Below are 26,112 nucleotides of genomic sequence, written 5' to 3'. Positions count from 1 at the left end.
AGGGAAATGGAGGCTTGACATTTGCAAAGGTGACAGCACAGGTGATCTGGTCACGGCATGGGTCTGATTGCTTATGCTAGTCAGTTCTGGTTTTGCAAGGGCTCCCAGGGAACTTGTTATTGATGTCATCTGTTTAGCGTGAGGTGGTTACCCCAGTGCCAGCGTTGAGCCTCACATCCTAAGTAATTGGCCCCCTTTGGGAGGAGGTATGTCTCGCCAGGCTTGCTCTTGCTTGGAGTCGTTTTGGTTTCTAGTCATAAAGGTGTTTACAGATCAGTCTTGTCGTTCCTGGGATCCAAGAGAAGAGAGTGACTTAGTGGGGAAAATGTTTAAAAAAATGAAAGAGAAAAGCCAGAGAGGGCTTATGTTCAGTGACTGCTGCCTCTCATCTTCCTAGCTTAGTCTTAAACTCTTAAAATTTTAAGAGTTTAAGTCTTAGTCTTAAAATTTGTTCAGAGCCAAAGTTATGACTGGGAAAAGTCTGGATGTGTCCTACCTCTTCACAGATAGGCTTTAAATGTATTTAAAATTTATTGGGCGAATCCTTTTATTCTTGGTTTAAAGAGCGTGAGCTGCGACGTGGTGGTGGTGGGGTGTTATTCAGGGAGCAGGGCTGGAGACATGGCTCAGCAGTCAAGAGCATTTGCTGCTATCTCAGAGGGCCGGGATTTGATTCCCATCGTTCACATGGTAGATAGCAAATGTCTGTAACTCTAGTTCCAGGGTATCATATGCCATCTTCTGTCCCCACCCTAACTAGACACATGGTGCACAGACATGAATGCAGGCAAAACCATCCAGACATATTTAAAAAAATCCCCCTAAGTTGACATATAACATATCCAGAACTTGTTGTTTTGGCTGTTTGGCCTGCAGAAGTTCACCCCATTGTAGAAATCTTGAAGTCATCTCTAATTTGTCATTTATACACAGATCCTGTCCAGTCACAAGTTCAGCTGTCCCACGCTCACTCTGGCCGTACCCCAACCATACCAATATGCTTCTGCCTTAGAGATTGCAATTGCAGTTTTCTTTACCCGGAGAGTTTTCGCCCAGCTGCCAGCAGTGGTTAAACGTTCCTGTTCTGGGTGATTCCTCAGCTGTCACTCCAAACTGTGTTCGCTCAGAGCTGAAGAGGCGGAAGGGAAAGTTAAGCTCTTGGCCACGGCTCCCCCTTCTGGCAGCAGTTTTCCGCAGCCCCGGAACACTTCTTTGCGTGGCTCCAGTGCGCTGCGGAGATATTTTGGCGATGCTCACTGACTGCCGGCACTTCCGGTGATGGTCGTGTCTTTAAGAGCCGGTGAGTCTACGGGTGGAGGCTCGCGCGGCCCCGAGGTTGTGGAGGGTGAGTGCGAGGTGGACGGGAGGAGCCTAGAGTAGAGGACCGAAGTGCGATGCCCGGGCTGGCCTCGGGGGACCTGGAAGACGGCGGGAGGGGCGTGTGCAGGGAGACCGGCAGCTTCCGCCTGCCGAGTCGGGGGACCGTTGTTTCTCCTCGGCTCGGCCTCCTGTTGGCCTCATATCTCTAGCTGTGTGACCTGAAGCGAGATTGCAGCACCAGAACTGTCCATTTCCGAAAAACAGGCACGGTAATCGCCCTTGTCAGTCGTCCTCGGGCCAGGCAAGGGTAGGGTGAGGCAGAGCCCCCCGGTCGCCGCGCGCGCTGCGGCTCTCGTGTTGGCTGATGGCATTCCCAGCTCTTTGACGGGAAGCACGCTGTGGACTGACTTTCAGCCTCTCGCGGGTGGATGGGTGTGATGGCTGAAATTCTAAGAGGTGGACTAGTGTATCTGCAGTCTGGGGATTCCTTCCTGTCAGACCCTCCATTTAAAAGCAGTTTTAATTAAGATGCCCCGTATACGATGAGCCAAAAGTTGTACAGTTTTATTCATTGTTTCTCATCTTCTCTGAACTTAAGAGAATAATAAAAGAGTAACATGTAAAATATATATTGATGTGGTGGAACCTATTTTGAAAGTTTAAATGCAGTATATGTGCACGGGCACACACTTGTGCTGTGATTCTGCTCATTTTAGCAGAATTTAATTTTTTTTTTTTTTTTTTTTTGTTTTACTGGGACAGGGTTTCTCTGTGTAGCCCTGGGTGTCCTGGACTCACTTTGTAGACCAGGCTGGCCTCGAACTCACAGAGATCCACCTGCCTCTGCCACCCAGAGTGCTGGGATTAAAAGGGTGTGCCACGGCCATCCAGCTTCCTAAGGGGCTTTTTATGAAATCTGCTACGCTTGTATACTTCTCACTGAATTAAGAAATCCCTCATCATTTGTCTCAGAAAACTTGATAATTTGCCTTTAACGGATAGAAAAATATCTCAGAGGCAGAGGCAGGCAGACCTCTGTGCGTTCAAAGCCAGCCAGGTCTACAAAGTGAGTCCAGGACAGCCAGGGCTGCACACAGAGAAACCCTGTCTTGAAAAATAAAAAACAAAACAGAAAAACCTCAGCACACTACCATGACATACCCATTTCTCCCTCTACTGCCCCCGTATTTGTGTATGTGTTGTGTATCTGTGGTATATGTGTGTACCCTAGAAACTGATGTCTGGTGTCTTTGTATTCTCTCCTTTTTTTGATAGGGTCTCTTCTTGAGCCTGGAGCATACTGATTGGCTAGACTGGCTGGCCACCAAGTTCTTCCTTCTTCCCCCAATCCTGCCTCTAGGTTTGGGATTACAGCTGTGTTTGTGTGTGAATGCCGGAGGAGGGGGGGGGGGTTGGCTCAGGTCTTTGATACTCAGCCAAACATTGGGTGAAGCATTGGGAGCCTTGTGGAAAAGTGAAAGGAAGGCTAGAAGGACCTGGAGGTGGCAGGAGCTTCACAAGAAGACCAACAGAGCCAGCTAACCAGGGCAGAAACTGAAGAACCAACCGAGGACCATGTGTAGATTGGACCTAGGCCACAGATATAGCCAATGGGCATCTCAGGCTTCATGTGTGTACCCTAGTAAGTGGAGCAGGGTCTGTCTCTGACATGGACTCTCTGCTTTTTGATCATTCCACCTTGGCAGGACTGCCTCACTAGGCCATGGAGGAAGAGGATGTGCTCAGCCTTGATGTGACTTGATGAGCTTGGGTGTATGTGGGTGAGGCTTCTCCTTTTCTGAGGAGTAGGAGAGGGAGGATGGGAGAAGAGAGGATGGGACCAGGAGGAGAGGAGGGAGGGGGCTATGGTTATGATGTAAATTGAATAAATTAATTAATTAAAAAAAAACAACTCAGGTGTTATGCCTTCAGAAACCCTCTCTCCCTTGAGACAGGGTCTCATGTCTCTTAGGCTGGCCTTGAACTCACAGAGATTCACCTGCTTCTGTCTTCCAAGAACTGGGATAAAAGGAGTTCACCACTGCCTGACCCCATCCTTGAACTTCTTATCCTCCTGCCTCCACTGAGTGCTGGGATTACAAGTTTGTGCTGTCTTTCTCGTTATGTGGTTCTGGAGATCATTCTGAGGGCTTTGTGCATTCTAGACAAGCACTCTTTCAATTGAGCTACATCCGGGCCCATTTCAGTTTTTCTATAGAAACAGTGTTACAGAAGGAGGATAAAGTATTGCTTATAGTCTTTATAACCCCCCCCCCACTCAGAAAAAAAGGTATCTTTGTCCCTGCCAATGTTAGAGGATATGCTTTTGTCCATAGTGTCTTGGCATTTAAGAGTCCTTATGGGAGAAGAAACCGAGCATGTGGTGGTGGTGTTGTTGGGGGGAACAAATCCAATGCCAAATTTTCACCCACCCTTCCTTCCTTCCTTCCTTCCTTCCTTCCTTCCTTCCTTCCTTCCTTCCTTCCTTTCTTTCTTTCTTTCTTTCTTTTTGTTTTTGAGATAGAGTCTCATTTTCTATCCCAGCCTAGCCTGGAGCTCACTGTGTAGACCACTCTGGTCTCAGACTTGCTGCATTTCTCCAGCTGGAATTTAACCTGTGAGCTGTCATCTCCAGAAATTTTGTCCCTAATTATTAAAGAAGTAGATATTATATTAATATATATAAGATAATTAAAAGCAGAAAACTCCAATTAATCTTAATCCTATCTTACAGATGAAACCATTTATAATACTTGTTATGTAGACCAGGCTGGCCCATACTCAGGGATCTGCCTGTGGAGTGAAGTGCTGGCATTAAAGGCACCACCGCTCCCAACTGTGATACTTAAAACACGCAACATTTCCTTTTATCTTTTTTTCCTTTAATAGTTAAGGTCATATTGCGTATGCAGTTTTGTATCTTGTTGAATTATGAGCTGTAGCATTTACCTGTTTATAAATTATAAATTTTATTTTTTAAAATGTGATTATGAGAAAATTCAAACCTATACACAGGAGAGAGCAATGAATTGCTTTGTATTGATCACTCAGCTACAATGGTTGGTTATGTTTAGTCTCATATGTTCTTTCTCAGATTTTTATGGCCTTGTTCAGTGACATATCCATGAAAGAACCTTGTTTTCTTACAAATTACAAAAAAACATGCTTATTTTTGTTGGTGCCAGGTTTGTCTGTAAATAGTCATAACATTTATTGGGATTAGGAAACAGTTTTATGAGACATTTGTATTTTGTTTTTTGAGACAGGGTTTCTCGGTGTAGCCTTGGCTTTCCTAGAACTCCCTCTGTAGACCAGGCTGGTCTCAAACTCACAGAGATCCACCTGCCTCTGCCTCCCAAGTGTTGGGATTAAAGGTGTATGCCACCACTGCCTGGCTGATATTTTTTTATTTTCATAGAATAGGTCCTGAATAAACTACAAGAATAAAATGACCTTGCATTCTGATATTTTAAACTTTGTCCTTAACTATCAAGTAATTAGAATAATTTTGTAACAACCATCTTTGGAAAACTTGTGATTTTTTTTTTTATTTACAGTGTTGAATAAGTATATATCATAAAAAAATGGATGAAGAACCTGAAAGAACTAAGCGGTGGGAAGGAGGCTATGAGAGGACATGGTAAGTAGAATATAATTGTCCCATGTTGTAGATATTGTCTCTTTCTTCTTAACTTCAGTTTTTAAAGTGTGTTTTATATGTGTTAAAATTCATAAATGTCAATTTAAAATCCAATGAATTTTTTTGAGTAAAATTTACTATTTTTATATAGCTCTTGCCATAAACTACTTTTAGAACATTTTAATCATGATGATAAGGTCCTTTATACTCATTTTATTTCTACCACCTGCAGATAACAAGTTATAATCTATAGATTCACCTTTCTTGTACATCTTATATAATTTTCAAAGCTCATTCATGTTGTATGTTTCTTTGTAATTGCTAGATAGTATATATATACTGTTATACTACATTTTTGTTTATTCATTCAGCATGTGACGAACATTTATATCAGTTCTAATTTTCTTGCCATTATGGATTGTGCTGCTGTGAACATTCATATACAAATCTTCTCATGTTTTCATTTTTATTTGGGTTAGTATTTTTATCATATTAAAACAAATAACTTGTTTCCAGGGAAATTCTTAAAGAAGATGAAACTGGATCACTTAAAGCTACAATAGAAGACATTCTCTTCAAGGCAAAGAGGAAAAGGTATGAATTACTTCTGAGAGTTACAAAAGAAAATGCATTCTTGAAGCCTTTCTGTCCCACTGTAGCCATCCGTAGCACTTCTTTTTAACTGCATGCTGAGGGAAGCTCAACCACCATTGTCTGACTGGGGTAAAGAACTAGCAATATCCCTGCACCCCACGAAAGTGGTCTTCAGAGACTATCCATGATGCCTGTCGTTATATGTATTCCAAAGGTTAATAGTTCACTAAAAATACAGATTGTTTTATTGATTTTTTTTGGTAGCAATTAAAGTATTTTTGTAATTTTAACAGAGTGTTTGAGCACCATGGACAAGTTCGACTTGGGATGGTATGTTACGATTCTTTCCTTTTACTTGTGCAGAACTAGTTGGATCAGAGAAATATTCTGACTTGGCAGAATAAACAGTAAAACAACAGTTTTTAAAAGAATATATTTAAAATGTGTGTTTAGGATATTTGAGTATTAAATGATATTTTTGCTTCTTATTCAAAAATATACTTAGAAATTGTCTTCCTCATTTGTTTTTGGTAGATGCGCCACCTTTATGTGGTGGTGGATGGATCGAGAACAATGGAGGATCAAGATTTAAAGCCCAATAGACTGACATGTACTTTGAAGGTATAGTAAACGCATGTATGTCTGTGCTAATGCGGGACATTTTGTTTTGATTTGTTTTTGCAATTAATAACAAATGTTATAAGTAGAAATGCTGCAAGATTTTTTTTTCATTTATTTATCTTCTATTTATTTGTTTGTTTGTTTATTTATGACAAGTACTCTACGTACATGACAGAAGAGGACACCAGATCCCAGTATAGATGGTTGTGAGCCACCATCTGGTTGCTGGGAATTGAACTCAGGACCTCTGGAAGAACAGCCATCTAGGGGGCTGGAGAGATGGCTCAGCAATTAAGAGCACTGGCTGCTCTTCCAGAGGTCCTAAGTTCAATTCCCAGCAACCACAGGGTGGCTTACAACCATCTATACTGGGATCTGGTGCCCTCTTCTGTCATGAAGGCACACATGCAAACAGAGTACTCATACACATAAATAAATACATAAAAAAAAAAAAGAACACCCATCTCTCCAGTCCCGCAAGATCATTTTCTAAAGCAACTTTTTATTCCAAGAACTAGTCCGTAAATATATTTTGAGTTAATCCTACAGTATCTTTAAAAAAAAAAAAGGGCCAGCAAAACTGACAATCTAAGCTTCCAGCACCCATATTGCGGTTTATAACTGGCTATAACTCCTGTTTCAGGAAATGCAATGCTCTTTTCTGGCTTCCACAGGCACCAGGCACTTATGTGGTGCACAGATATACATACAGGCAAAACATCCATACACATAAAATAAATAAATCTAAAAAGAAAAAATGGTGAAAGGAGAAAAACCTGCTAACTCTAGAAAGTTGTCCTCTGACCTCTACAAGTGTCCTATGGTGCATATTCTCACACATAGAACCTGATAATAAAAATAAAGTGTTTAAAAAAAGGACTTGAGGCTGGGTAGTGGTGGCACATGACTTTAATTCTAGCACTCTGGAGATAGAGGCAGGTGGATCTTTGTGAGTTTGAGGTCAGCCTGGGTTACAGTTCCAGGACAGTCTGGGCTACAGCAAAGAAACCTTGTCTGGAAAAACAAAACAGAACAAAACAACAACCTGAATAAGTGGTTGTTTGGTTTATTATTTCTGTAAATCAGTGGTTCTTAACCTTTCAAATGCTGTGACCCTTTAACAGAGTTCCTCGTGTTGTTATGATTCCCAACCATAAAATTTTTTCGTTCTACAACTGTATTTTGCTACTGATAAGAATCATGTTTATTTGTGTTTTCCAATGATCTTAGTTGACCCCTGTGAAAGGGTCGTTTGATCCCCAAAGAAGTCACATCCTACTGAGAATCTCTGTTCTCGAGGCTAGTTTCTGCCCCCTCAACTGAGTTTTCATTCTCCTTTGACTTTTTGAATCTGTATTTTCAACTTAACACATTAATGATATTCCAACTTACTTATTTTGAGATAGAGTCTCTGTGTAGTCCTGGCTGTCCTAGAACTAACTGTACACCAGAGACTCAGGGACTGCCTTCCTCTGCCAGCACTGCCTCCCGAGTGCTGGGACTAAAGATGTGTACACTGCACCTTGCTAACATTCTGATTTACTAGGACCTGTTCTTGATTTTGTTCTTACCTCTGTCTTTGTTGGATCTTTCTCTTATTTACATTTTTTTAGACAAGTTCAATACTTTTTATTTTTTGGTTTTGAATTTCAAGATCAGACCTTGCTGTGTTTCCTCAGCTGACCCCAAACTCCTTGCATTAGGAGACCCTCCTGTTTCAGCTTCCCATAGTAGGGGCAGCAGATACCTGTGCTTGACATAGCTTCATCTTCAAACTGGGCTGTGTCTGTCTTACTACCCATTTCACCTGCAGATTTTCACTATGCTTTTACAACTAACATTTTCAAAATGTGTTTGAAATTTATGATAAGCTGAGAGTGGTGGTGTTACCTACCTAAAATCCAGCGCTCAGGAGGCAGGGAAAGGAGCATTACTCAGAGTTCAGTGTCAGCCTAGGAGTGAGATGAGGCTAGCCAGGGATGCATACTGAGACACTCTTTCAAATGATACCCTTGTCTGCCCCCCCAAAGGTCATGAGAAGTGCTGCTTAATAATCGGTTCTACAGAATATTGGCATGTTTATTGTTGCTCTTTTGCCTTTATATAATGCTTTCTTAATTTTCTTTCAACAGTTATTGGAATACTTTGTAGAAGAATATTTTGATCAAAATCCTATCAGTCAGGTATGTAGATAAAATGGTAGAATTCAGAACTAGATTCCTATTTTGCTGTCAAATATAGTTTAATCTTTTAAATGGGGCATATATTCTTTGAAGTATTAAGGGAACCAGATTATGTACCTATATTTAGTATATAGGTATATATACTATATAGATATACTTAATAGTGAAGAACAAAATAACTCTAAAAGTTAAACATGTACTGAGTTTCAAAAATGTATAGTCAGTCATACCTAGATTTTTAAAAAACACCATGAGAAAAGATTTCATGTGTTTCTTTTTTTTTTCTGCAGTTACTAATTGATAGTACATGGATTTTTATGAAATAATTTGTTATATTAAAATCATTATTTTTGTTTTTATTTTGAGATTGGAATAATTGTAACTAAGAGCAAAAGAGCTGAAAAACTCACTGAACTCTCAGGTATGCATGAAAGTATCTTATAAGACTCAAGGACTTTGCTTACCTAGCTCTGATCTTGTCTATGTGGCTGCCTGGTATGTAAAGTGAAACTTTCTTCTGTGCATTTTAGGTGAAACAACTTACTGACTCTCTATTGAACTTTTGAGACCTACTATTAATTGTTTCAAACTGAAGTGTGGATATATTGCACTGGAAGTAAATATGTTTATTCAAATATATATTCTTATCCTAAAAATATAAGATAGCCTAATTGCTAACTATTCATAAATTCAATTAATTTTCAAATTAAAAAAATATCTAATTTAAAAAGCAAAAGGTATGAAAGTTGAATTGGGCTATTTATGAATGGCTCATTGCACTTGTTCTTGCAGAGGACCTGAGTTTGGTTCTCAGCACTCATACATGGGCTCATGACTGTCTGTTACTCCAGTTCCAGGGGATCTGACACCCTTTTTTGACCACATACATGCAGGCAAAACAGTCATACACATAAAGTAAAGAAATTAAAAATGAAACGATTCTAACAGCAATTTCTTTTGCCTTTATTATATATGCTGTTACAAATTTCAGCACTCTTTTTTTTTTGTAAAACATACTATCCCTTAAAATATACTATTCCTTAAATTAGGTTCTCAATCTTTTCTACTACTACACATAAGGGAGATGACATAGTTGTTGATTCTGAAATCAAATATACATTTGCTAAAAGTGTGCCAAGAAATCAGTTGACAGTAATCCCCCTGTCTTAGGGTTTTATTGCTGTGAAGAGACATTATGGAACCTTTTATTTGTTTTCTTTTCTTTTGTTTTTTGAGACAGGGTTTCTCTGTGTAGCCTTGGCTGTCCTGGACTCACCTTGTAGATCAGGCCTGTTTGAAACTCAGAGATCCATCTGCTTCTGCCTCTAAGTGGGATTAAAGGTATACTTCACCACACCTGGCTTAACCATGGCAACTCTTAAAAAAAGACAGCGTTTAATTGGCTCTGGCATACAGTTTCAGTGGCTTACCATCATGGTCAGAAGCACGGGAGCATACAGGCTGGCATGGTACTAGAGACAGAATTGACGGTTCTATGACTTGATCTGAGGGGAGCCGGAGACTGGCCCAGTGGGTGTGGCTTGAGCATCTGAGAGCTCAAAGCCTGCTTGTACAATGATACACTTCCTCCAGCAAGGTCACACCTTCTAATAGTGCCACTCCCTATGAGCTCTGGGGGCCAATTACATTAAACTATCACACCCTTCAAATAGTCTTAGGGAAGGCTAGTGCCCTGGGTTTGATAACCAGTACCAAAAGAAACGAAACTAGGGCTGAAGAGATGGCTCAATAGCAAAGAGCCAACTGGCTCCAAATTCAATTGCTAGCACCCACATGTCACTCTATAATTATTTGTAACCCCACTTCAGCAGGTATAATACCATCGTCTGGTCTCTAGGGACACCAGACACATGCAGGGTGCACAGACATACATGCAGCTAAAACAACCATTTACAAAAAAAAAAAAAAAAAAAAAAAAAAAAAAAAAAAAAAAAAAAAAAAAATTGAAAAAAAGGAAATTGGGATATATTTAGAGGCAGGCTAATTTTTCATGTACCTGTTTCTAGGGATCTCTGTTTTTTCTAACTTCATTTCAACAGCCAGGGAGATGAAATATTTTGTTGGTTGGCTCAGATTACATGCTGTGCCCATAGCAGAATGGAAGGATGTCAGCCCCACAGACTAACTAGGATTGTCATGTGATTGAGGAAGAAGAGTCAACTCTTTTCTCTGCTGGCCTCAAATTCAAAGCAGTTTTGTATAGATGCCAGTGAATTCATATGTTGAAAAGAACTGTCCTTTAGGGATTCTGATAAGCCTCTTGGACAGTTTCTCTCCTGACAATCAGACCATTGCTGTAAGCCACACTGAGGCTGAGGTAAAGTGCATTTCTCCTGTTTCCCCCACACAGTGGATTTGTAAATGTTTTGGTGGGATGGTAGTAGGGAAGTAGGTAGAGAACCAGGAGGTTGAGGTTTGGGTGTTAGTACTCCTACTGTTAGGTGGGTCTGTGTCATTTCACTTGTTTGGGTTTGTTAGAAAATGGAAATAGACAGTTCATGCCAGAAAAGACCAAAACCTACTTAACAAACAAAGCAGGTGTTACGGGAACCTGTGTTTCCGGCACTGTTGAGGCAAGATAATTGTAAGTTCCAGGCCATCCTGGGCTAGTGAATTTGAAGTTATAAGACCCAGTCTCAGACTTCCAGACACAGCATAGCAAAACAGAAGAAGGCGGGAAAGCCTAGCAGTTAGTCATGAGTTATTTATAGCAGGGTAGTGCTGATGTCTGTCAACTGTTTTCGAAGCATTGACAGGCACAGGCAGGCTCGTAAAAAGGCTTTTAATCCTCAAAGATGTTGCAAAAGTAACACATCTGCTTATTTGTTAGAATCATCCTGTTTTAGGTCTTTGTGAATGCTTGTTTTCTTCCCCTATGAAAAATAAGGAATCGTGACATTTTTTATGAATATTTACTTCACTAATAAAATTTTATATGTCACTGCTTTTTTCTTTGTTCACCTACATAAAAAATTAATCATTTATATTAATAATCTTTCTAGGAACTTTTCACTTTTTTTTGACACTATGTAGCTCAGGCAGGCCTAGAACTTGAAATTTTTCTGTTTCAGGAATGCTAAAATATGAAAATACTGAACTTACAAATGGTGATATATACAGATATATCTCATCTTTACTTCTTAAGAATAAAAATTATTCATTCTAGATTAATATTAATTTTAAATGTATATTCCTGGATACAGATTTTATATCTATCTATCTATATATATTTTATTTCCAGTAAGACTGTTGTGCCAAGGTGGTGGTGCACGACTTTAATCCCAGCACTCAAGAGGCAGAGGCAGGTGGATCTCTTGAGTTTAAGGCCAGTCTGGTCTACATAGTGAGTTCCAGGACAGCCAGGGCTACTTAGTGAGACTGTCTTGAAAAACAATAAAACAAAACAAACAAATATAAGAAATGAGACTTTTTACTAAACATTGCTGATAAAAATGCAAATTGATAAAAATAGAAATTAAAGCCATTCTGTTCTTTAAAAATCATAGATTTGTACAGTTTGGAAACAACATGCTTTTCTATATTTATATATAGTGTTTTATTAAAAGTTTTTTCGTTCTACTGTAGGAAACCCAAGGAAACACATAACATCTTTGAAGAAAGCTGTGGATATGACCTGCAATGGAGAACCATCACTCTATAATTCCTTAAGTATGGCTATGCAAACCCTGAAGTTAGTATCTTTAAATTTATTTATTTATTTTACTTTTAATTATGCGTCTCTGTGTATATATGTGTATGTGTACATGAATAGAGCAGGCCAAAGAGTGTCAGATCACTTGGAGCTATACCAGAAGTTATGAACTGCCAAATGTGGGTGCTGAGAATTGAACTCTGGCCTCTGTAGGAACAGTATGTGCTCTTACCTGCTGTTTGTCCAGGCCCCATTTCCTTCCTTCCTTCCTTCCTTCCTTCCTTCCTTCCTTCCTTCCTTCCTTCCCCTTCCTCCTTCCCCTTCCTCTTCTCCTTCTTCTTTCCTTCAAGACAGTGTTTTCCCATGTTGCTCAGGCTGCCCCTCAGCTTGCTGTGTAACTGAGGATGTCCTGGACTCCTGATTCTTCCATCTCCATCTCCCAAATGCTGAGAGTACAGGCATGCATAGCCATAACCAGTTTATATTATTATTTATAATTGTTTCATAAGTTTTTTCTGTGCATTGTGTTGAAACTACATTAACATATAGTTTCATGAAGCTTATAGCAAAAGGGTTAAGTAGGAAAAAAAAATCTAAAATGTCATACATGATGTTTATTTTGGTGTTGGTTATTTTTAATTTATATTTTATCAGTTAAAGTATATCTGTAATGGGTTTAGAAAAATACAACAAAATCTGTAGCTGTGCACAAGAGTTATAAAAAAGTTTTTAATTGAGATGAAATTGAATGGCTAGGCATGTATGGTGAGGTAGTAATCCAGCACTCCAGACACTAAGGCGGAGGCTCATGAGGCTGGGTCAACCTGAGTTATTTACAGTAATATCCTATTGCGAGATCTGTGAGTGGACTATAACCTTGTTAACATTTATTGCCTCACTTTGTAGCTTCAATGTATAAACCATGTGTACAGTCCCTTTTGGATAAATTCTTAGCTAGTGTAATTTATCTGACCTATTGGAATGTATCTTCACCTTTGTAGACATATGCCTGGACATACAAGTAGAGAAGTCCTAATCATCTTCAGCAGCCTTACAACTTGTGATCCATCTAATATTTATGATCTCGTCAAGGTAGGACCAAAGCTGAAGTTAGGCGCTAAAGAAAATTCTGCAATAAATTTATCACTAGTTGTCAAGGTTATTATTCGTAAATATTTTTCTTTTTCTCCTGAAATATTTCATGTTTTTGCATCTTATGAAGACCCTGAAGACAGCTAAAATTAGAGTGTCTGTTATTGGATTGTCTGCGGAGGTTCGAGTTTGTACTGTACTTGCTCGTGAAACTGGTGGTAAATTTCTTTTGTCTTCGGTAATTATAATTACGTAAGAAATAATTTGTTAATTAAGTAGGATGTTTTACACCATTGAACGTAAACCATTTTATGTCTGTAGACCAAAATGTAGCTGTAATCTTAAACATCATTGATTTTCTGAGCAAGCATTTAAAATGCAAGGAATTCTCAATAGGTCAGTGTTTTAGAGTTTCAAACACTTAGTAATTTCACTATATGTAATAATTTGTAAAGATTATGTAGCTTGGATTTAATTTTAGTTGCTATTATGCCTAGAGAAGCTGATTGAGAGATTTAAATTAAATTGTTTTTAAGTAATAATTTACTTTAAATGGTTATGAAATTATATATTTTCATCTGATGAAATGTTCATAGAGTTACACGGAAGTGCTTGTCTTTAAGATTGTTGTGTTTTGCTTTTGCTTGTTAGGCACATACCATGTTATCTTAGATGAAACCCATTACAAAGAGTTGTTAGCACATCACGTGAGCCCTCCTCCTGCCAGCTCAAGCTCTGAATGCTCACTTATTCGAATGGGTACGTGTCTCTTCTGTGTTTCTTTAAATGTGTGCCTTTGATTTAAACTAGGCATTCTATTTTTATTTGTATAAGTTATTATTTTAACATTTAAGAATCTTCCTTACTTAAATCCTTTATAATTAAAATAATAATGCATGTTTATAAAGAGAATTTTAAAGCTACCCACAATCCTGTCTATTGTATAAAAATACTTTTGGCTTTGTGGTTAAGCCAGAAAGATATGAAGATATTGTATTTAATGAAAAATACTTGTGGTAAGAAATTTTTCTCTTCTCTGTCTCTCTCTTTTTTTTTTTTTTTTTGGTGTTTTTGAGACAGGGTTTCTTTGTTGGCTATCCTGGACTTGCGATCTTCTTGCCTCTGCCTTCCTGAGTGCTGGGATTAAAGGTGTGCAGCATCACGCCTGGCTGAAATTTCTTAAATAAGCTACAAAATCTTTTTTTTCCTTATTTATTTATTTACTCATTTATTAATTTATTCATTTACTTATTTATTTATTTATTTATTTATTTTTACCGAGACAGGGTTTCTCTGTGTCTTGGAACACACTTTGTAGACCAGGCTGGCCTCGATCTCACTGAGATCCACCTGCCTTTACCTTCCAACTGCTAGGAATAAATGTTTGAGTCACTATACCTGGCATTTAAAATAATTTTGGTTTTTCTTTATTTTCTAAAAAAATTATAACAAACACATACTATATTGATGTGCTTAGAAGGTATAACTTTTTCTTTTAAAACATTTAAAAATCATCTTGCTTTTTAAAATGCCAGTGAAATGAAATGCTTTTCTATGTTTGTTTTGGCCATTTTTGAACTAGTAACTCTTCTTCCTGTGTTTTTGTTACTGATTTTGTAAACTATGTTAGTATATACTTGTGTGTTGGGAAGATTGAGTTAATATAAATGAAGTATTTAGAATAATTCTTTTTTTCTTTTTTCTAGACAGGGTTTCTTTGTCTAGCCTTGGTTGTAGACCAGGCTTGCCTTGAACTTACAGAAATCCACCTGCCTCTGTCTCTCAAGGTGTGCACCACCACTGCCTGCCATATTTTGATAATATTTATGCCCTATTTCTTTCTCTAATCCCTCCCATATCTACCCCCTCAAATTTTAAAATTTTAAACAGAAATATGTGCTTAGATAAAGAAAAACTAATTCATGTAGTCCGTATTTGGACTGCATAAAATATGTGAACTGTTTCTTTTTCAGTGCAGTATTATTAAATTAAAAATATATGTATACATTTTGGATGTGAGGTCAAATGTGTAGATAGATTCTTCCCCCTTTCCTCTAGTTTTTCTTATACCTTGGAATTAGTTTCATCATACTGTGTTAGGCACATATCTACCTGAAAGTGAAGAAAAAGCTTTTATCAACTTTGTTGACGTTCTGGTAGGGATAGTTTAGATTCATAGTCCTAAAATTCTGTTCTTTGCCTATAAAAAGAAATTAATGCTTTAATTTTTTTTAATCTATTAAGGATTCCCTCAGCATACCATTGCTTCTTTGTCCGATCAGGATGCAAAACCATCCTTCAGCATGGCGTAAGTAAAGAATAACTGTCAGTGGTAATCTTTTAACATTTAAAATCATTTCTCTAAGTTTTAACTTAAATTGAAGGTCTTAAAGTATAAGGATGTTTATAAACTAATACCATCTACATAGCCATTAAATGAAATGACCCTCTTTATATATGTCCATGCTGTGATTGTCAGAATATATTACTAAATAAAATGGCAAGGAGCAAGTGCATAGCATATTACCAGTCATCTAAGTTAAAAGTGTGTGTTAAGGTATGAACCAGCACACCTGTCCTCACCTATAATTCCGGGGCTCAGGAGACTACGGCAACGTGATAGTTTTAAGTTTGAGGTCACTTTGGGTTATAGGATATATTTATAAAAGTTACAAATAGATAAACTAAAAATGCAGATATTAGCAGATGATTAGTAGATATATACATGTTTATTAGTAGATATATATGTTTATTCTAGTAATAAAAAATAATGGGATATAAATAAAAAAAGAAAAAATCGACCTTGCTGGGTGCTTGGGTAGCTTAGTAAGACTCTTGTAGAATAAAAAGGGAAAGCAGGGCCAGGCATAGAGCTGAGTGGAAAGTACTTAACTCTCTGCATAAGGTTCATAAATAAATAAAGTTCATTTCTCAGTTGCACAAAAGACATTTGATAGAACCTATAATAATGGGGCCAGTTAGGTTAGTGGTTGATCTAGACCAGACTAATGATGCTTAGAAGAAATTTTGAATAGATAATAAGTTACTTTATTCTAAAACAAAGCTGTGAATATTTATGGAGAAAAAATTAGCACCTAGAACAACATTATTTTTAATATCTGACAGCAAGCTTGTGCTGTCAACACATGCCAGCACTTCGGGAAGAGAAGGGAGGATCATAGCAAATTTAAGGCTGGTTTGGGTTATATAGAGACAGTGGGAAGAGAGGGAGGCAGGGAAGGAGAGAGGGAGGAAAGGAAAAAAGGAGATAGGGGAAGGAGGGTTGGAGAAGGGGGTTATAGAGAAAATATGAAAAAATGAGAATAACAAAGAGGAAAAACTACAGAAGGAAAGCTGCTGGAAAACACTTGCTAGAGTTAGTAGATGACAATATTAAAATACTATATAAGTCTGTAAGTGAAGGAGAACTTGAAAACAATTCAGAAGGATTCATCTCAAACCATGATGTATGAGATGAGAAGTACGCTGGAGGGGCTGAAGATATGGCTCAGTTAAGATTATATAATGTTCCACAGGACCAAAATTTGGTTCCTAGCAGCTACACTGGACTCACAGCTGTCTGTAACTTTAGGTCCAGGGGATCTAACACCTCTGTATCTAAGGTTACTTCTATTCATGTGGACATACTCTGGCCCCTCCCCAGAATTAAAAATAAAATGAATCTGAAAAGAAAAGAAAAACACACTGGATGAGACCAGGAGATTAGTCACCAAAAAAGAAAAAATAGTGAATTCAAAGACAGTAAGGGAAACTTTAGAAGTAAAGACAGAAAAAACAAAAAACAAAACAAGACATACATGTTTTCCAATAAAATTTTATTTATTTTATTTTGTTTTATGTCTTGTCTTTTGAGACAGGGTCTTACTATGTAGCCCTGGCTGGACCTCACTATTAGACAAGGCTGGCCTTAAACTCACAGCGATCTGCCTCTGTGAGTACTGGGATTGAGTTACATACTTTTTTTTTTTTGTTTTCGAGACAGGATTTCTCTGTGTAACAGAGCCCTGACTGTCCTGGACTCAATTTGTAGACCAGGCTGGCTTTGAACTCATAGAGGTTTGCCTGCCTCTGCCTCCTGAGTGAATGCTACCATGCCCGGCATTACAGACTTTCATTAGCTCTTTTCACCTTTTAAAAATAACTTTCTTCTTCCACAGGCATTTGGATAATAGCACTGAGCCAGGGCTTACATTGGGAGGCTATTTCTGTCCACAGTGTCGGGCAAAGTATTGTGAGCTTCCTGTTGAATGTAAAATATGTGGTAAGAACCCTATTCTTCTTTATTGAATAAATTAGCATTAAATAACTCCCTATCTGTATAGCTGCTGAAATAAGCACAAATATAAGTTTCTTTTTTCATTGAGGGCCCAGGAATCCATTTCTAAGAATAAACAGCATTATAGAAGTTTTCTGATTCTCTTTCTGATAAATGTTATCTTTAAAAGCACTATAATAGATTTAATAGACATTTTTGGCTCTTACCTTTATAGAATCATTATATATGAGGAATTAATATAATTCTAAGATCTTCTTTCATTTATAAATAAGCAAATTGTTTTCTAAGTGGTCATGCATTTAGTGACAAAGTAAATTCTATCCTGAAATCTCTTTTTATGGCTATAGGTAAAAAACACTCAGGGTCCTAAAAATGCTTGGGTGCTGGATATGTAGCATGGTGGCAGTTTTTCTAGTGTGTGTGAGGCCCTGGATTTGATCCCCTCACTAGAATAGACATGAAAACACCTCAAAGTATTTTTTCTAAGTATATTATTTGACTTTTTAGCCATTGTCTTTGTGAAGTTAGGCTTATTAATATTTCTGTCTATTCATTAGGTCTTACTTTGGTGTCTGCTCCTCATTTGGCACGATCTTATCATCATTTATTTCCTTTGGATGCTTTTCAAGAAATCCCCCTAGAAGAATATAAAGGAGAAAGGTATATGAATTTTGATAAATTTATATGTTACAGTGATAAACTAATGATTGAAATAGTTATCACTTTAAAGTCATATTAATTTGTAAAATTTCTAATCTAGAAAATGAGATATGGAATACTCTGTGTTTCTAGCAATCTGTTTATTTCTCTAAATTCACATACTTGAATTTAAGAGTGATGGTATATTGGTTTGGTGTGGGGGGGGGTAGGGGCTAGAAAGGTGGCTTAGTGGTTAGGAGTGTTTTCAGCTGTCAGTAGTTTAACAACCAACCCCAAAATTTCTGAATGCCTAACAGCTGTCCCTCTTGAACATCACTGAAGAGAAGAGGCTAGCTTAACATAATCTAGTGATTGTTTTCTTAATAATCTGTGATTATTTTCTTGATGTTATTTGTGTGACATGTCCAGTAGTAAAACCTGAAGAAATAGGCAGTTGATTTTAGATTTTTTAGGAAATAAATCTTTACTATTTCCAAGAGCATCAGCATATAGGAACCTTTGACCACCAAATAATTATGTATCTGTTCATCATTTTTCCCACTTAAAGATAGTGTAGAGGAAATAGATGCTGATGGAGAGATGGCTCAGTGGGTAAGGATATGTACCATGCAAGCGTGAAGATTTGCCTTTGGATATCCAGCACCCACATAAAAAAATGCTGGACGGAGCCTTCTATTCTTGTAATTTCAGTGTTGGAAGGCAGAGTCAGGAGAATCCCAGGGGTTCACTAGCCAGCTACCCTAGCCATTCAGTGAGCTCCAGGTTCAATGAGAGACACTGTTTATTTGTTTGTTTCATTCTTTCTAAGATTTATTTATTGTGTATACAGTGTTCTGTCTGCACATACACCTGCATGCCAGAAGAGGGCACCAGATCTCATTATAGATGGTTGTGAGCCACTGTATGGTTGCTGGGTATTGAACTCAGACTCTCTGGAAGGGCAGCCAGGACTCTTAACCTTTGAGCCATCTCTCCAGCCCCGAGAGATAAAATAGAGAATAAATAATTAATTAGAGAATGATTGAGGAAGCCATCCTATATCAACCTCTGGCCTCTGCATGAATGCACACACATATACTACATAAGCAAAAGAAGTAATTTCAAACAATCATGTCTAGATTAGCCTTGTTTTTCAAATTGCATCATATTTCAAGGATGTATTATTATGGCTTGCCTAACTAGTTTTCTCCTATTGAATATTTAAGATTATTTCTTTGCTGTTATAAGTATCTCTTAATACTTGTGCAAGAATATGCATGACAAATTCTCAGGTAGAATTGCTGAGTCAGAAGTTATATGAGTTTTGGTAGAGGTTGAAAAGTTGTTCTTTAGAGAAGCTTCATATATTATTTATCCATACTTCACTGATACTAGATATGAAAGTTTTTTTTTTTTTTATATTGGTTCAAACTGACAAGTTAAAACCAAAGTTGCATTGTTTCAGGTTGCATATAAGTGTGAAGTTAATGAAAAACCCAGTAGATAGATTAGAAGATAGAGTTGAAGAAATATGCTAGAAAGTAGAATAAAAGGTGTAATGAGGAGTAAATAGGGGAGTTAAAGATGAAACAGATGAATATTTATAGAATTGATATAGAAGGCCCACTGTGAGAATAACATGATAAAGAAAGATACATTGTAGGGTAGGAAATCGTTGAATAGTTCAAGGAAAATATTTTTCTTTTATAAAACATAATTTTCTACACAATTGTGAAAGTTCAAAATACGCAGCAAAATGCTAACACTGTTAGCCACACTAGTGCTAACCAGAACGTTTGCCCTTAGATTTGGAGGGAAAAGTATAATTGACTTAAATTGTATCCCCAGGTAAGCTGTCGGTTTTGTTCATGAAGACATAAAGATGTTTTCAGACTTGTGAAGTCTCAGAAAGGCTCTTCTGGGGGAGGGCTGGTTTAGTTCATAAAGCACCTGCCACCAAGCCTGATAACCTGAGTTCCGTCCTGAGGACCACATGGTAGAAAGAGGGAACTGACTCTCACAAGTTGTCCATATGCATGGCATAGCACACAAGTGTCCACACACATACACACAGAGATAAATATTATAAGAATTGTGTAACAAAAAAAGAGACACTTTAGTAGAAGTTCTGGAAGAAGTAGGACAGAGAAGAACATAGGATCTGAGGATGTGCCTCCAACTTCTTTCTAAAAGGAGAAAATGAGGCGCTAAGGAGATGGGCCCAGTTGGTCCCATGTTTCCTGTTCCCCAGCACTCAGGTGAAATAAATGCTGGGCCTACATTGTGTTCCTATAGTCTTAGCACTGGGATTGCAGGGATACAGAGGATTCCTGGGGCTTGCTGGCCAACTAGTAGCCAATCAGTAGCTCTAGGTTTAATAAGAAACGTTATCTCAAAATTAAGTTTAAATTGGGTAAAACAAATCAACAATAATATGGAGACTAATAAAAAAAGAAGTCAGGGTATTGACTTCAGGCTTCCACATGTGCCTGCACATGCACTGTTACATGCACATTCCACACACATGGACATGTATTCGTACACAGAAAGAAAGGAGAAGTTACAGCATATGACTTGTCATAGCTGAAATATTTATATGTGTAATAAACTAAACAGTGAATGTTGTTTTGTACAAGTTGATTTAATTATATAGAAATACGAAAGCTGGGCTGTGTTAGCACACAGCAGGTGGCTGTCTCTGAGTTCAAGCCCATCCTGGTCTACCCAGTGAGTTCTACGTCAGTCAAGGTGACACAGAAAAAATCCTGTCTCAAAGAACCAAACCAAAACCAAAACAACAACAACAGAAAGAAAGTAAAGAAGAAATAGTGATATTACTTTTATACATATACACATTGTTAGGTCAAGAAGGTTAAAAGAGAAATTCGTCCGTAGTTGGAGGTTCACAGCTAGTGCTTATAAAGAGTTAAAACTGCACACATACAAGTGTGTCCACTAATTTTTTAAAAATGATTTTGTTATTGTCTCCTATGTGTATGTGTGTGGACATATGCATGTGAGGACAGGTGTGGTGGAGGCTAGAGGTGTTGGAACTTCTTGGAGCTGGAGGTTGTGAGCCGTCTGATGGGTACTGGGAATGGCAGCAAGTGCTTTTATCTGCTGAGCCTTTTTTTTTTTTTCCTCTGTTAAAAATTTTGAAGGTACTTCAGGGGAGGTAGAAATGAAGTGAAAAGAATAAGATAAAGATTGCTGGTGTTTTTTGTTTTGTTTGTTTTTGTTATCCCTGTCCCCACACCCTCTCCCTCAGACAAGGTTTTTCTATGTAGCTCTGGTTGTCCTAGAACTCACTCTATAGATCAGACTGGCCTCATACTCAGAGATCCCCTGCCTCTTCTGGGACTAAAGGCGTGCTGAGATTGCTGTTTTATAATAAGTTCTGAGGATCTTTGGGCAGGGATGTTGCTATACATTGAATTGATTTAATATATTTATATTTTATATATTATGTATTTATATTATCTATTTAGATAGAATTTATTTGTATATTAATATTAATATGTGTGTATTAATTTATAATGAAAATAAGAACTAAATTTTGGGCTATATAATAACCTGAGACATATTATATAATTTTTCCTGTTGCTCTTAAGAATTATAAATAGGGTTTATTGGGGATAGTGCAAGGGACAACAGACTGGGCAATAACAAGAGTACTGTAGCCTATACTGTACGAGTAAAAAAACTATTGACTTATGTAAATAGTTACTTAATAAATGATTCTAGGTACTAATATTTTGATGAATTATTTTAATGAGTGAACACTATGAAAATGATTCTCAAATTTTCTTTTTCAGATTTTGCTATGGATGTCAGGGGGAATTGAAAGACCAACATGTAAGTTCATTGCCTTTATCAACATTCATTAAGTTATACATAAGAAATATTGAGACAGTGACACCATAATAAGTTTAAGTAGATTGTTGTAGGCTAGGTTTATATCTGGTTGTTCCCTATAAAGACAAGGTAGATAGAGGTAAAATGGGAACAACGTAATATAACTTAAATAGTTTTTTTGGCAGGGTGTGGTGGTGTACAGCTGTAATCCCAGCCCTCAGGGAGGCAGAGGCAGGTGGATATCTGTGAGTTTGAGGCCAGCCTGGTCTACAAAGCGAGTCCAGGACAGCCACGGCTACATGGAGACACCTTATTCCCACTCCCATCCTTATCCCCCGCCAAAGTTTTGTTTTTCTCATTCTTATTTCACTACAGAGAGATATTAATACTTTCTGTTCACTTTTTCAAGCTGAATTGCATTTAGTTTAGAAATACTAAAAGTATTATAGTATTATACTTTAGAATCTGTTATAACTCATTTTGAAATTAGCACAGTGGCTTCATAAGACGGAGCCAGGTGCAGTGGCATGCGCCTATAATCTCAGCTACTGCGATGTAATGCAAAGAAAATACTTGAACCTAGGATTTCAAAGCCAGCGGGGCAGCTTCATGAGCTCTCATCTTAAGACAGCAGAGTTTAGAACTGGACATGGTGGCAGCCCGAGTACTGAGATCACAGGTCTGGGCTACCATGTCCTGCTTGCTTTCACAAATAAAGCAGTTTTATTAAGGTAGGTACAAGAGCAGGTATATAATGACCCAGTAGTTAGGAGGCTAAGGCAGGAGGATCTTAGGTTCAGGACTAGTCTGGCCAGTGTCCCACCTCTCAAAAATAAGTAAGTAAATAAATAAGTATATAAAATAAATAGAGAATTTTTTTAATTTCAATTAAATTTTATATTCCTTGGACTGATGGGATATGTCAGAGGTAGAGCCCCTACTTAATATGCATGAAGCCCTGGATTTGAGTCCCTGCACTGAGCAAAAGTCTTGCATTTTTCTTTGTCATTAGTAACTTCATCCTAACCAAAACCACTTTAAAAGTCATTTGGGAGTATTAAAATGTATTATTAGTGTGTTTGAGAGTAGAATGTGCATGCGAGAGTGTGAGCACACGAATGCCACAGTGCATGTGTGGCGGTCAGAGAACAGCTTTTGGAAAAGGCTTTTCTCCTTCAACCGTTATATGAGTTCTGGGGATCAAACTCAGGTTTGCATGGTAAAGTGCTTCATCTTCTCAGCTCTCTCTCTCTTTATTCATCCATCCCTAAATATACAAGCAAAATCTGCTCTGTCTGTATAATGCTATGTATGTATGTTTTTAGATCTGACCATTGATACTGGATAAGCCATTGGGAAGACTTAATTCTGTCAGCATTCTGTGGTTGCGTGTAGTTCTGTGTAGGGTTGAGGCCCCATGGGATTTCCCATATCCATGTTAGCATGTTGTCCTTGTTCAGTTCATGTTTAGGTAGTTACAAAATCAGACATCAGGAGTATAGCTTCTCTAACATTCCTAGGACACAATCTTACAACATACTCCCTGTTTCTCTGACTTTTACAATCTTTACCTACTCTGTTGTAATGATCCCTGAGCCTTAGGTGCTGGAGTTGTATTTTAAATGTATCAGTTGGGACTGGGATCCACAACTCTACATTTTGATTGGTTGTGGTTTTCTATTATGGTTGCCATCTGTTGCAAAGGGAAGTTTCCTTGATGAGAGATGAGGACTACACTTTTGTCTGTGTATAAGGACAAACATTTAGAATGTAGTTAAGTGTTTTCTCTGGTTTTGTAAAGTCATGGATATAGTTTCTCCTCCAAGATCTATGATTTTACCAGCTCTGGGTAGTTGGCTAGGTTTCTAAGCAGGCTTGATTTCCCTCCTGTTGGCTGGACGTTAAGTCCAATTGGAGAGCTGTTGATTACCACTGCAGCATGCATGCTGTGTGTGTGCCCTTAGGGTTGTTGTGCCGTGCTGCCATTGCCGTGGTGCCATAGGGGTAGGACTGTTCGTTGCTTTCCTCCTTTGCAAGCATGAATGGATCCTTCTGGTAACATGAAAGCTAGTCCAGGGAGGAAGCTTTCCGGTCATTTCCGGAGGACTAGCTTTCATGTTACCAGAAGGCTTCATTTGTCAGTTTTTTTTTTTTAACATTTTTTTTAAATTTTTTTTTTTATCAGTTACATTTTATTAACTCTGTATCCCAGCCGTGTCCTGATCCCTCATTCCCTCCCCGTCCTTCCCTCCCTCCCTCATCTCCACCGTGCCCCTTTCCAAGTCCACTGATGGGGGGGACCTCCTCCCCATTCATCTGATCCTGTTTTATCAGGTATCTTCAGGACTGGCTGCAAAGCCCTCCTCTGTGGCCTAACAGGACTGCTCCTCCCTTGGGGGGGTGGGGAGACCAAAGAGCCAGTCATTGAGTTCCTGTTAGAAATAGTCCTTGTTCCCCTCACTTTGGGAAACCAATTGGTTACTGAGCTACCACAGGCTACATCTGAGTGGAGGTTCTTGGTTATATCCATGCATGGTCCTTGGTTGAATGTCAGTCTCAGAAAAGACCCTGTGCCCAGATATATTTGGTCCTTGTGGACATTTGTCAGTTTTAAAGAACGCATCTTTACATGTTTGAAACACAGTGATTTTTGAATCCATATGTTGTTGCCCTAGAATCTTAGCTCAAAGCACAAGGACCCATGTATGTAATACTGATTAATTTTTTTACTTTTATATATCTTATGTTTGTCATCTGACACAGTGTTGTATTGGTTGTTGTTGTTTTTTTTTTTTCTTTTTTTTTGCTTTTTTGTTTTGTTTTTTAAGATAGGTTCTTGTTGTCTAGGCTGGTCTGGATGACTTTTAATTTGTGATCCTCTTGCCTGCACTAGAATTATAGGTTTGTATTCTTTAAAGGTTTAATAGGGAAATGTAGCTTTTGCAATTGAGAGGTCTTTTTCTAAGAGTTACTCTTTATTCCTAAGGGCCAACTTCAGAGGAATGAAATGTGTTAGGTTTGAGAAAATTGTGTTAGATTTAGAATATTGGAAGTAATAAGGTATGTAGTTGGGTAGGGAAAATTGGTAAGAATGTAGAAAGCACCTGGACTGTCTTTTGGCTGTGCTGTGTGTAACTTCTGTAAGCTACTTTTGCTTATTCCTTTCTCCTTTCCATTGCAGGTCTATGTCTGCACAGTGTGCCAGAATGTTTTCTGTGTGGACTGCGATGTTTTTGTTCACGACTCTCTGCACTCTTGTCCTGGCTGTATCCATAAGGTCCCAGCTCCTTCAGGTATTTGATTTCAGCATGTGGGACACACGTTGAGTGGGTTAAAAAATCCAAAACTTGTAACTGTAAATAAAATGATGCTTTCAATAAACTCTCTAAAACACGAAAGAACTTTGAAGGAAGAATCTAATTTAAGAAACTTATGAAAATAGAGTATTTTTATTTGTGTCCTATCACAGATATACATAAAAATGTAATTTTGTTTTCTATTATTTTGAGTCATTTTCAGTCTAATTCATTATTATAAATAATTACTTATAATGATTGCATTGATATCAAAATCTTAATTTTTTTGGTTTTAGATTTTTATTTACATGCATGTGTGTGTGTGTACATGAGTTTATGTTCACCCTAAGTGCAGGTATCCATAGGAGTCAGAAGAGGGCATCAGATTTCTTGGACCTGCAGCTAAAAGGCAGTTCTAAACTGCCATGTGTGGGGGCTGGGAACTGAACCAGGTCCTGTGTAAGAGCAGTAAGTACTCTTAATCCCTGAACCATCTTTTCAGCTCCAAAATATGCTCTTTAAGGAAAAAAAGTGCACACACACACACACACACACACACACACACACACACACACTAAAGTGACTAGAGTCCAATGTACTAAAATAATAGATGCTTATCTCAGGATTCACGTTCATTTAGTGCTGTTTTTTTTTTTTTAATTTTTGTTATTAAAAAAACACTGCAAAAAAAAAAAATTCATACCCAAGTTAACCAGACCCAAAGACTCTACAACTCAGTGAACTTCTTTACAAATTGAGTAGCTAGTTGGAACAGAAGCTATAAAGCTATAAAGCCCCACTTAGACTTTATATTTAACTATTGAATGTCTTTTTTATGCACTTATCCACTACCCAAAGTGAAAAGTCCATGAGAACTAGAAAGGCAGTTAATTAGCTTTGTG

The 26,112-nt window shown here is 37.9% G+C and overlaps 1 protein-coding gene across 7 annotated transcripts; it reads left to right on the top strand.

The window, feature by feature from the left end:
• Nucleotides 1–1,188: 1,188 nt before the first annotated feature.
• On the top strand, nt 1,189–25,315 carry Gtf2h2c (GTF2H2 family member C). 7 transcript variants are annotated; one of them, XM_060385636.1, is made up of 17 exons: nt 1,256–1,300; nt 2,596–2,962; nt 4,878–4,960; nt 5,477–5,554; nt 5,848–5,884; nt 6,089–6,175; nt 8,308–8,358; nt 8,725–8,779; nt 11,965–12,070; nt 13,033–13,123; nt 13,254–13,341; nt 13,775–13,882; nt 15,368–15,431; nt 17,302–17,405; nt 17,978–18,080; nt 21,875–21,914; nt 25,096–25,315. In XM_060385636.1, exons 3-17 carry the CDS (start codon nt 4,905–4,907, stop codon nt 25,213–25,215), a joined length of 1,188 nt encoding a protein of 395 aa, XP_060241619.1. In that variant the 5' UTR covers nt 1,256–1,300; nt 2,596–2,962; nt 4,878–4,904; the 3' UTR covers nt 25,216–25,315. The 7 variants fall into 7 exon arrangements, with proteins under 7 accessions (XP_021520373.1, XP_060241619.1, XP_060241622.1 ...); XM_060385639.1 differs by lacking the exon at nt 25,096–25,315 and adding an exon at nt 17,002–17,075 and having other exon boundaries at nt 21,875–21,916; XM_021664698.2 differs by lacking the exon at nt 2,596–2,962 and having other exon boundaries at nt 1,189–1,300.
• The last annotated feature ends 797 nt before the right edge of the window (nt 25,316–26,112 follow it).

This window comes from Meriones unguiculatus, chromosome 6, assembly GCF_030254825.1.
Source record: "Meriones unguiculatus strain TT.TT164.6M chromosome 6, Bangor_MerUng_6.1, whole genome shotgun sequence".
Classification (NCBI taxonomy): domain Eukaryota; kingdom Metazoa; phylum Chordata; class Mammalia; order Rodentia; family Muridae; genus Meriones; species Meriones unguiculatus.
Note: the sequence above shows the minus strand (reverse complement) of the source record. Positions and strands in the feature narration are given on the sequence as shown.

Excerpts from the sequence above, each read along its gene's own strand:
- Gtf2h2c (XM_021664698.2), top strand. The coding sequence starts at position 4,905 with ATGGATGAAGAACCTGAAAGAACTAAGCGGTGGGAAGGAGGCTATGAG. Across the intron at positions 15,432-17,301 it reads AAACCATCCTTCAGCATGGC|GCATTTGGATAATAGCACTG; the intron begins GTAAGTAAAGAA and ends CTTCTTCCACAG. Across the intron at positions 21,915-25,095 it reads GGGAATTGAAAGACCAACAT|GTCTATGTCTGCACAGTGTG; the intron begins GTAAGTTCATTG and ends TTTCCATTGCAG.